This window comes from Aulonocara stuartgranti (assembly GCF_965226115.1).
Source record: "Aulonocara stuartgranti genome assembly, chromosome: 18".
NCBI classification, from domain to species: Eukaryota; Metazoa; Chordata; class Actinopteri; order Cichliformes; family Cichlidae; genus Aulonocara; species Aulonocara stuartgranti.
The window spans coordinates 10,608,181-10,620,460 of record NC_138954.1 but is presented as its reverse complement, the minus strand read 5'-3'; the positions used below and the strand labels follow the sequence as shown (position 1 = coordinate 10,620,460).

The following is a 12,280-nucleotide window of genomic DNA, read 5'->3' as shown; positions in this document are numbered from 1 at the left end:
AAAAAAAAAGTAAATAACAAATACTCGTCTCAATTTTCTATAAGTTTTTATTTTACATATACTACAGTATTTTTGACAAAGGAGGGGGAAAGATGAACAGGCTTTTTGGCTTTTCAAACTGATTTATTAAAAAATAATAATAAAGAACTGAACAAGTTCATATTTTTGTGGAGAATTTTCTGACTGTTGAAATGCAAAGTTGACTCGCTCCAGTCGCCTTTTCCGGCTCATTTCTGTTTGCATGCAGTGTTATAGGTTTAAACAGTAACATCTTACAACTGAATACAAAACAAATGCTACTTTTTCAAACAAATTGCACCTTTTTTTCTTCTTTTTTTGGATTTCGGGCATATTGCACACTTCAGATAATGCAAAAAGGAAAAAAAGAATTAAACAGTAACAAAAGAGCGAGTCAGAAAAATAGATCCTCGTGCCCCCCTTTTCATTATGCTAATTTATTTAATTTTTTTAAAGAAACACAGTGATTGACCCACACTGCTTCTGGTATGATCACAGTAAAATAACCCAGAAGTGGTGAACTTTGACCTTTTTTTTTTCCTTTTAAACTAAACGTTACTTTGCTACAGTAGCTCCTAAAAGATTCTGATTAATAAATGAATGCAGAGCGGCTACAGGTCAGATTTAAACTTCAAGCGTCGGCTCTTCTGCAGATTTTCCTCTGATTGTCTGATTCTCACTCGAGATTGTTTTACATCAGCACAATTAACGATGGAGAAATTAGCATAATGCAGAATGGTTACTGTACAGAGCTTTTTAAACACAGCAGGGTGGGTTGTTTTTTTTTTTTTTCGTTTTTGTGATCAGTCTCGTCAGAAACAAGAGCACATTTTACAGATTTAAACAGAAACATGAGGAATACATTCTTAGACTTCTTGTCCAGGTTGTTGAAGGAGAGCAGAGTCCAGATCAGGCGGTGAACCTCCAACGTGCCTGATTTTAGAAAACACCTCAGAGGTTCAGGGTGTTTAGAGAAGTCTTGACTTCGAGGTTTGGAAGGATGCAGACAACTTGAGATGAGATACATTCAGCTTCGGGTCATTTAAGTCTCGACAAATACTGACCTCTTACTTCCAGGACACCCTGATGCTCACTTTAAACTCTCCTGTAAATGGCTTAAATCCAGTGCACTGCATCTGCAAGTTAATACAGTTTATTTATATATAATAATATTATATTTATCAGTTATTCTCGTTATGATTAAAAAGACAAAAATGAGGTGAAGATTTTTTTCGACCTCTGCTGAACCAACACTGAATGACTGATGAGATTAAAACCTGACTCTCCCCCCCTTCGCACATTTATGTACAGATTGATTATCGATAAAGCATCAGAACCTTTATTTAAATCAGCTGTCTGAACGATAATACTGGGATCTCTGGAGGCTACAGATGTTTCAGGTGTGATCAAGGAGAAATCGTCCTGCCTACAAAAGTATGTACAACGAGTGAAGTAAAGCATCTGGTGACTGATGAGTAAAGCTTAAGTGAATCTGAAATGGTTTTCATTTTCCTTTTCTCCCTTGATGAAACACTACTGCAGGCACTGAGCACCACGGTGCAAAAAAAAAAAAAAAGGGAAAGTAATCACCACCTCCTTCCACGATGATTAATACTGTTTTGAAACAGAAATAGTCCAAACTTTTCAGTAACGGATATGACTCTCCCTTGCACCAGCATCCGTGCTACACAGAGGCAGGTTTTACCCAGAATTCAATGCTTCAGGACCTCCGGCTGCCACAGTGATGTGCGATCAGGAAGCAGGAGGTCAGTCCCAATACCCACACTTAAGGAGCATCCGAGCAGGAGCCATGAATGTAGTTTCCATCGCTGTGCAGGTGCATTTTTTGTAATGGCCACTAGGGGGCGAGTCCTGTGGCTGTAACAAATAAAAAAAACTTGCTTGGCTCTTGGCTCATTCTTCGCGACCTCAGCAAACACCTTCCTGGTGACTTTTTGTGCTCAATCACCAGTGTCATGTCATGCATCGCAATGTGATTCACATATGATGACCAGCTCATAACTAGCAGATTTTAATAAAATAGTGTTAAGTCTAACGGGTCAAAACATATCTGCAGGTTAGATTATAAGATGGAACCGCTGTTGTAGTTTATTTGATTTCTTTTGTGTTTAGAGACCAAAATTAACTATTTGGCCCCAACTGATATTTTGAGCTCTGGAGTGCTGCTTTATGTACCAAAGGGCAGAATTGCAGCAGGTTTAACCAAAACTCGTGGCTCTTTCAATTGGTATTAAAGGCTGTATTATCCTCCATTCTCTCATAGCATTTGATTGATTGAAGGCTGTGTGTCACTGCAGGAGAGGTCCTATCTGTCACAGTTCTGCTCGTAATTTAGTCACTACTTCTGGTTGATTCGTTTGTATTTGTGCAGCCATGGCCGTTTCAGCTTTACTCTCACAGTGTTAAGGCGACCTTTAGGGAATAATCTGCCTCTTTGTCAAAATGCACGAGAGCTCAGGGTGTCCTGACCTGTGAGGACGGCTGCCATTACAAAGACGTCACTGATCACTACGGGTTTGTGTCTGGTAGAAAGGAGAGAGTGCTTTCTCCTTAAAAACTCTGCAGCTCTGCAGATTGTTAATTCTACAGCTCCTCTGATAATAGACAGAATAATTCATCATCCTATTCACACACACACCCTGGTTTTACTCATTTCATAATTCACTCATTTGTCTAAAACCATGAAGCTAAAGCTGCATTTAAGAGAAAAGTTGAGAGGCTTAATAAATCCCACAATTCATCACACTCAGCTTTTAGGTTCACAGACACGATTCTAATGGCACTGGTTTACTAATTTATAACAAGGCTAAACACCCTGTGACCCTTTCATTGTAATAAACACTCTTCTTACTTAAACTCCGAATGAGATAAGAAAATTTTACTTAGTGCCTTCATCCCTTCCTGGATGCGTTCGCTATCTGAGGACAAACTGCACAATATCGGCCGCCTGACGCTCGTTGCGTGGCAGCTTCTCAGAGGCAGCAAAAGTGTGGGTATCAGGACGGACACAGTGTGATCTGTGGAGACATCCTGACTGAGGTGACAGGTGATCCTATTCAGAGCTTCCTCAGACCGTGGGTGGATGCATAGGTTTGGCTTGAGGAATGCTACCCTGCCGGGCACGGCACAGTTTTCGGGCTCTTTTGAAGTGCAAACGGCCGAAGGGAGATGATGTCAGAAAAAAAGAAGAAGAAGAAGTTTGGAGGTGAGAAGGGGTGCAGGTTGGTGGGATGTCTGAAGTTCCTAAGAGATGATCTCCAGGATGTAGAAGATCAGCTCCATGACCACCGGGCCCTCGCTCAGTTGACACGCCCCGCCGTGAATGACGGGGATCAGAGCGCTGTCCAGGTCGCTCAGGTACTGAGGCAGGAGAGGCTGGCCGTTGCTTCCGACCAGATAACCCACCTGCGGAGAATGAAAGGGTGAAGTCATACCAAAGATCTAGTGTAAACTGGCACATCGGGCAGATTTCTGATGGTTTTCTGCAGATTTATGAAGAGTTTGAAAAATAATGTGGACTGTGGCAGGGTTCAGCCTTGGAAGGATTCGTTCCGTTGTTGATGCAAAGGTCCGTTTACACATCAGGGTCTACATCTATAAAACAAACCTTCTCAGAGTCCTACCTGGTCAGAGTCCAGAGTGACCCTCAGTCCCAGTTTGGCCATGCCGTCCTCCTTCAGCAGCTTCAGGTGTGGACACAGAGCCATACAGAACGCTCTCGCCACGTTCTCCGTGAGGCGGCTGTGGTCGGCCGGGTCGCTCAGAACACTGGTTTGGTCTTCGCTCTGGAGGAAGAACACCTGAGAGCAGCACAGAAAAACAACTTTATAATAAGACCTGCAGACTTGAAAACAGATACATATATTTTTTGGGGTTGTTTGTAATATGTGATAATGAGGAGATTGGGTTAGAACAGCAGAGGAAGGTGACTAAGACTTTTTGAGATAAACTGACCTCTTTTTTTTTTCTCCAACCTCCTGAGCACAAAAACAGGGTCTTAAAGCTGCACTCAACTTTTTCTCTAAATAAAACAATCTTTGAACTTGTATTAACACAATATGTTAAATCCTCTCATCTTCCTACTGTATATGAGGAGAAATTATCATGGCGTGCTGGCGTGTGTCATCAGAGTTTACTTTAGCCCGAGTTAATGGAGCTGCAGCCTCGTGGGATGAAGGTTAAAACAGTTTAAGCTGTCTGTCCTGAGAGGCTTCAGTGGTGGCCTGATTTCCTCACTGGCGCTCGGTAAAATGAGCAGACTGTACCTCGGTCCAGCGGATGACTTTGCCGTTTGCTCTGAACTCGGAGCCGTGGAAGATCTTGACACTGGGTATGGACTCCATGGACTTCCCGTCGATTGGGCTGATGACGCTGAACAAACACACAAAAGACAACTTACAAATGAAGCGCGCAAGTAAGCAAAAGCTGATTCTTTGTGGGAGACCCAAATAAACCGCTTCTGCAGCATCTGAGCCCTTTGCCCTTGAGCAAAGCGCTGACCTGCCAGTTGCTCGGCTGGAGCAGCAAAAGCACCAACATCAAAGCATCAAGTAGAGGCCGAAGCCAGCTCATTTTTTTTGCTGGTTGTTTTTGATTTTTAAAATTGCAGGGTTTTTTGCCCTCTGTGTGAGCAAACACCAGTTTGTTTTTTAACGGTTCCTGGGCAAATGCTAAACGAGACCTCGCTGCCTTGCATCATTAAGTTATTCCACTGTGTGGACGCCTTTAAAGGTCATGCTGCTCTAAACGCTCCATTTAAGGCCGTTTTTCCTCAGTTGGTACTGAGGTGCCTTGAACTTTGAACCCTGGTTGGGCTCCTTCTGTGTGGAGTTTGCACTGGTTCCTTCTGGGTATTCCAGCTTAGGCTGTGCGATATGACCAAAATCTCATATCCCGATATAAGAATTCTATCATCCCGATAACGATATAAATCACAAAAATTTAACATTTTCTGTAAATTATGTGAATCTCAGGCAGCTCAACTTGCGGGAAGTGTTTCCAGCTGCGCGTCATGTAGCTGGAGTCGAGTGTTTTAACCGATGTATGAAACGATACATTTTTAGACATAAGTTGTAACGGCCGCCGTTTTCTTTGTGAGTATTTATTACACGGCGTGCTGCGGGGAAAAGGCTTCTGGTGGCTGTTCTATTTTATGAATAAACATGAAAGAAAAGAGCGCAATATACACTGTAGACCAACTCAGATTGTGTGACAGTGGCTGAGGGTTAAAACAGCTTCTGTGCAGTGAAAATATCCTCTTAATGAAGTCATATCGTATCTGGTGACAGGCCTGAACTAGACTGAACAGTGAAGAGTCGCTTTTAAATGAGCAGATTTTATCATCCTGCTCTAAAATTGATTGCAGCGGTCCGGATCTCACAGCCGTGTCAGACTGCATCATTCCACCCTGCTAAGATTCTCCCTCACAGGGCTTCCCCCGGCGTGCATAATGACTTTTTATAGCAAAGTAGTAAATGCAGCGCCCAGGAAGCTATCAGTTCAATTGTCCGTGACATAAATGCATCTCTTCCAGCTCCCCTTCCCCTCCTGACTTCCCTCCCCCCTCCACCCCATCTCACCCTTTGTTGAAATTGTGATCATCCTCCGTCCACTGGATGTGGACGACCTCCTGGTTCTCCTCCTGGTCAGCTTTACCGCACGTGATGGTGAAATCTTTCATGTCCCTCAGGGCTTGACGTAGAGAGTCCATCGTCTCAGCTGTGATCTGAATCATGACGCCATCTATAGGAGGAAAAAAGCTGCTCAGTTGCTTTACTCAGTACTGAGGATCATGATTATTTACTTTATTTATTTATTTTAACTTTAGTGACAATTCTTTTGACTAATTTCAACATTTCTGCAGCCAACGTGTAGCTTTGCTGACGCTGTTCTCACCTTCCACGATGCTGGTCTTGGCTAAGAAGCCAGACGAGGCTTTCAAAGCACCACTGAACACAAAGAAGCAGGCTCCAGTAACTGAAACAAACAAAGAGATAAAGTAAGAGGCTGAGCTACTTTCAGGCAAACAGATGAGACAAACAGTCAGGGGGAGGATATTCAGGCATCGCAGCCTTCCAGACGAGCCGCAGATAAAGGAGGTTTCAAGTGTGACGGTCGAGCCGGTTTCTGAGTCGGCACCTTTGCGCGGCTGGTGATGGATGCTGATGGCCTGCGTCTGATAGTTCCCGTCATCGTTCTGGACGCACACCAAGTGGGAGTCGGCCCGGTCGTTGAAACACGCCCCCATGGCCAGCACGTGTTCGTTGGACTTGTTCATGGCCTTCATCAGCTGCAAGGACAAATAATATGCATGACTAATTAAGTAGCCCTTTGTGCGTGCGTGGAGCAGAGAGGCTGCCTGGTTAAGCCTAATTGCAGTGGGCTTGTGGGTAAAGTCCTCAGTTTAAACGGGACGGCGCTGACAGACTGTGGGAAAAGGACACGTCACGGGTGGATATCAACAGCCGAAAGATCTCCCATATTAATTCTGCTAACTCTCCTGCCTCTGCCTCTCTTTGAAGCCATCCTTTGAAAATGTAGAAATAAAACTGAAAATCTGGAGGGTTTTAACCACTCGCTGCGCTAAAAAAGCTCGACTGCAAGCTGTTGAGCAATAGTGCCCGCTCCACATTACTGGGTTCCCATCTGTTACCGCATCGACAGCCAAACGCTACAACCGGCACCGCACTCTCCGCCGCGGCTTTATTTCTCACCCAAACGCGTATCACTTCTTCTGGTACGCCGTTCATTCACACCCTCGAGGCAGCAGCGTTATAACACGTGGGCAGCCCACACCTCATGTTCAGCTGCAGGGACTCCAGAGAGTTTGTCACGCAGCACCTACACACAGTCAGCCTCATTCACTGATGTCATTAGTCTGATGGAGGGAGTCTGCATGTTGGAAGATTGAAAAACGATGCCTGATCCTGAAAATAATGCTTAAATATGAATTATATAAGAGGAAAATCTGCTTTCCTTCATTTTCTGGAATTTGTTTTTAATGTTTAATGCGAGGATTTTACTTTCTATTCATTTTATAAAGACAAACACTCAAAAAACAGAGATCCATCACAGAGGTGGGGTGCAAGCCAGAGTTATAACATTCTTTTATAATTTCTGTAATTTTATTTCATTTTGTAATTCTTATTTAATTTCTGTTTATTTTAATTTCATTCAGCTTCCTAAGTAGGTTTTGCTTGTTTAAGTTTGGATTGTATTACTTTCACCACCAACTTTAGTCTTTTTATTCATTATAATTTGGATGGTGTTTATCAGGATATAGCGAGTTCAGAACAGGTGAACAAATCCCAGTTTTAAATAAAAACACGTGCACTAAATCTTTCATGCTGATTAAAGAAATGTGACCACACTGAGAAAGACTGAAACTAAAGACTCCATATAACAAATGTATACAGGCAGCTGTGAGTCCATCTGACTGACTGTCAGAGATTACACAAAAACGACGCAACCAAAGTTTATGCAACTTAGAGGCAGTGAATGTTTCCAATAAAATCTCAGGACATGTCCTGAATATAATGTTGATTTCTAGCTGTGGTAAATCAAACATCAATCGTAGGTGGACCAAAGAATTATGACCAAGGCGACTACAGGTATGAGACCTTTGAAATGTGACTTTCAATGTAATTAAACACCAGGCTTGTGATTCGCTCAGTTCTAAATGAATAGCGTTAAAACGTTTATATTATTAAGAAGAAAGTATCCCAAGTAAGAAAAATACCCAAACAACGTCCCCTGTTCCTGAGTTTGAAGCACTGCTGAAACACAGCAAAGGTTTCAGGTCATTAACTTTAAATGTATAGATGTAATTTTTACACCATTAATCTTCTCACATGCAGAGACTAACACGCTGGATGGCCAGAGGAACCTTTTTCTCGTTTATCACCTTTAGGGTTTCTCTCTATGAAAGTTTGTTTCTGCCAGTAAATAAATAAATAAATAAATAAATAAATAGCAGGTCAAAATTTCACGTTATTTTCTTAACTTTTTTCAGAGATTTGAGGTAGTAATGTAAAATTTTGAGATAATAACCTGGAATTTTAGCTTATGAATTGCATTTCTTTTTCTGCTGGCAGAAACAGGCTTCCATATTCCTCAGTGTATTCTAACTGTGAAGTTAGCTAATGCATCTCACCAGCCTGCTGTTAACGGTGATGGTTTTTAAATGTATGCATGCACCATGTAAGGGACAGACAGAGATTTGGTGAAGAAGAGCATTGTGGTTGCATTGCATGATTGAAGTGTGTAGAATGAGTGAAAAAGCAGCACTATGAAGTGGAAATCTTTATCATTTTCTCTATCATTATTGTGTGAAAATAAATACAACTGGATGGGCGCTCACCTCATTGTAGCGATTGCTGGGGATCTTGATGCTCGTCTTCCTCACCTCCATGTCCACAACCAGACCTTTGACCACCGGCAGCGTGTACTGGTAGTTACGGAAGTCCTGGGACAGTGAAAAAGAAAAAAAAACAAAACATAAATGAACTGAAATGAACATCATAACAAACAAATCACTTGAATGGTTACATTCCTGTTTACATACCCAGCATATAGCGGGGGGCTCTTTAACCTTTAAAATAATTAAAAAGTGAGCTCAGGAAGAGAAAAACAAAGCACTTACCGCCAGCAGGTTCATGATGGTGTGACCGGTCTCTCCAAAGAGCGGTTTTCTGAAGCGAACGCTGAACAGCGGGCACGGATAAACTGCAGAACACAATGATTACTGGTGATTACAGGAGAATCTTCCTCTTCCACAAATTTGGTTTCATGGATTTATATTTTTTGCTATTTTCAAAACAATTTCACAGCTGATTTCATTACACAATCCCCTAAAAAGTGAAAGAACTCAGAGGAGACAGAAGACAGAAATCCCTCTGGAGTTGTGTCAGAAATCTTGTGCAAAAAGCTGCCAAATCAAACACGTGGCTCCCCTGCTATGACGACTCCTTATGAATTAGCAAGCAGCAGAAAATAGCGGCTTCTTTATTTCATTAGTGCTCCGGGGCTTTGTGGTCTGTAGGTTTTTTCCAGGTATTTCAATGTTACACAACTTCTTTTTTTCCTCCTCTTCATCCATAAATGCAAATGAGCAGAACAAGAGACCCCACGCATCACACACAGTGAACTCCTAATCCACAAGTGAAAAAATAAATAAATAAAAAATACAGCAGCTGCTTTTTTCCTTCAGCAACTAAAGCTTCTTAGATGACTATTTTTAGCCTTATCACTGCAAACAGCCGGGGAAAAAGAGATCTCAGTATAAACTCTCATTAGCAAAGAAAGAAATAAAGCTCAGCCTCAATCTGCACTTCGTGCTGACGAGTCTCTCGGCCTTCTGCTGGTCAGCGCCGGAGGTAAGAGGTGAGAGCGTGGAGAAGAGCGCCGTTTGTGTGGTGGGCTGATTTCATGGCTGCGCAACTGTTTTGTGTTTAAGAGCTTCGACTGTGTGCGGCTTTGTTAATGTATTCTATCCGTGTTCGCTGGATGCAGACAAGGCGCTTCACAGAGCCGAGCGGGCGGTGCTCGGCACTGGCAGGTCTGGCTGTGAGAGAAGAAGATTTGGTGAAAGCAGCGTCGCCGTTAAATCCCTCCTTCATGTGGGAAGCCATGATATGAAGTCAGCTGACATACTAAGTTCTCTAGATCTTAATATTTTACCATAAAGACCCAACAGACCATTACAGGATACTCACACACTTAACGTTCCCAGGGACCTCAGTGCTGTCTAAGCTTGAAATAGGAGCAACGTTTTTTGGAGTAACCTCAGCTCATTTTAACTCAATCCTACAAACATGTGCTGCGTCTCCACTTCACTTCAGTCCACAATTCAAATTTCTGAAGCCTCTACCTCCTAAAACAGACTCCTTCCTTCCCACCATAGCCAAGTTCTGCTCTTACAGGGATCATCTTTCTCTCTAATATTACCTTATTACATAAAGCACCTTGAGGTGACTGTGGTTGTGAAGTACAGCAAAAGAAACAAACATAACTGAAGTGATGTACCCAGCAACACTACAAAATGACAAAATGTGCAGAAATGTTTGTTAAACAGGAAGTAATATGAGCAATTCACTTTTCCCTGGCAACCGGGTGTTGTATGTGTGGATAACGCCGATTGAGAAACTCCAATAGGGAAACAGGTGTATTATTAAGAAACTAGTGAAGATGTTTGAGAGAAGTCAAGAAAAAATGTTATGCCTTGGAAAATTAAAACAATAGTGTTTTATTTGCCTTTAGTTAACAAAAAAGCATTTAAGTCACCTCAGTGATTTTAAGAGATTTATAAGTTCACAGCACATTAGCCTGTGTGACTTGGATCTAATAAAGTTCGGTAAAAAGTTTGATGTGTGTTGACTGCACGTTGATGATACCTGCTGAGTTGAAGTGCGGCTGCCATTATTCTCCTGGGATGGTTCAAGACAACAGCTGGAGAACGCATCCTTACAAACAAGCTCCTGCTGCCGAAACAGCCCAATTTTCTTCTTCTAACAAACTTTTTGTTTTGAATCTTTTGCTTCAATATATTCAGTTTGTTTTTGCATTAATTGTCAAGGTATTTGGTTGGTTAGTGACCAGATGTGGCAGCAGGGGTCATATTGTGACACAGCCCTCCTTAGTTTCTGGCTACACTTTGAGCCTCACTCACTGTGCCACACAGGACCAGTGTTTGGAGGAAAAGCCATAGATATGTCCACCGTTCTTTCACGTCAGACACCGAAGACGCCCGCACCTTTATCATATGTGCATATGAATCATCTGAGGAAGTCTGTCCACACCGTAAAGAAAAAAAAAATCTGGTAAAAATAGTGACGAACAGGTTTTGTGGTAAAACAAATGTGCACAAAGTGTAAGGGCAGATTTGTAAATCACATCCAACATCTGGGATTGTTTTGTCTGTGCTTTTAAACTGCTCAGCTTCATTTTCTTTGCATATCAAACTAAATGGGAACTTCAGCTCTTTAGCAACATGTCTGAGTGCCATTAAAGCAACATAATCACATCATTATTACTTCTTAATCACCGTGACGGCACAGTACGGAGCCTCGTATTCTTCTCAACTCACATCGGTACTCTGCTCCCAGCCGCAGCATGAGGCGGATGGGGAAGACCTTGGCCCAGGGCGTCTCCCATTTCTGGATGAGGATCCCGAAGAGGTAGGGCGGGTTGGGCAGGAGCAGGTCCTGCAACGACTGGAAGGAAGGGCTGATGTAAAGGAAGCCGCCATGCTCCTTGCTGCCCAGGAAGCTCTGCGTGAAGAACGAGTGACTCAGGTGGCTCAGCACGTTACCTTAAAAGAAGCAGAAGAAAAATAAGGGGAATGAGAGTGGTTAGTGATATAAGAGATGGAAGGAGGTGGAAGAGGAGGGGTTGATTGAATTAGAGAGGAAAAGCACAGCAGGGAGGAAAGAGAAAATAGAGGAGTAATGCAAGAGGCATTTGGGAGCAATGTAATAAAAAGCAGGGAATGCAAAAAGCAGGAAATTGAAAAAGATGAAGAGGAAGAAAAAAATAAAGTAAGAAAATGAGCACAAATGAAAAGCTAAGAAGGGAAGAGCTTTGGTCCTGAGAAGAGGAGACAGATATGAAAGGCTCAGGGATTACTCAGTGTGGCTAAGCAGCCTTGTTTAGTCTGCATTAAGTTCTACACCAAAGGCTCGCCTGCTCACTCTACAACTTAATTTTACCCATAAAAGGGTTCATGTCTCTAATTATCTGTGGGATAGATCCACGCCTTTAAATGGCACATAACATAATAATCCTAATGGCAGGAAAAAGCTCAGCAGTTAGGACTTGCTAAAGCCAGCACTTCTTCTCGAGGCCTGACGGACGCCGACCTAATCGAGACAGACACAAACAATATGGCTCCCATCCACAAACTTGAAACTGCTCCAGTGTGAATATGAAAAAGGAAACAGCCTTAGGGTAGCGAGCCGTCAAAGTCAGCTGATATTAGCAGTTTTTGCTTTGCAGCATACGGAGGTTAAAAAAAGAAAAGAAAAAACGAACTGCAAAGCGGTGGCGAGGAGTCACGCCTGGAGGGGCGCAACCTGACAGCAGGACGCTAATGTTTGGACCATTTTTCATGAACCAGACACAGCAGTGTTGGACGGTAACCCAAATTCCAAATTGAGCTCGACTGGGCGCACCTGTGGTCTCTATGAAGCAAAAAGTAGAGCTCAGACATTTTCCTCTTGTGCACTACATTTAGAGTTTGCTCATT

At 42.6% G+C, this 12,280-nt stretch overlaps 1 protein-coding gene across 4 annotated transcripts in view; it reads right to left on the bottom strand.

Moving 5' to 3' along the window:
• Positions 1-29: 29 nt before the first annotated feature.
• The window catches only part of zfyve9a (zinc finger, FYVE domain containing 9a), a 37,313-nt gene continuing 25,062 nt past the window's right edge, over positions 30-12,280 (bottom strand). For all 4 annotated transcript variants that reach the window (XM_082513269.1, XM_082513268.1, XM_082513271.1 and 1 more), the window contains 9 exons: positions 11,123-11,347; positions 8,681-8,763; positions 8,399-8,503; positions 6,178-6,328; positions 5,935-6,015; positions 5,619-5,781; positions 4,305-4,410; positions 3,663-3,839; positions 30-3,444 (listed from right to left, as the gene is read on the bottom strand). In XM_082513269.1, the coding sequence (XP_082369395.1) occupies positions 3,283-3,444; positions 3,663-3,839; positions 4,305-4,410; positions 5,619-5,781; positions 5,935-6,015; positions 6,178-6,328; positions 8,399-8,503; positions 8,681-8,763; positions 11,123-11,347 (1,253 nt within the window). In that variant the 3' untranslated portion in view covers positions 30-3,282. The remainder of the gene's footprint in view (positions 3,445-3,662; positions 3,840-4,304; positions 4,411-5,618; positions 5,782-5,934; positions 6,016-6,177; positions 6,329-8,398; positions 8,504-8,680; positions 8,764-11,122; positions 11,348-12,280) is intronic.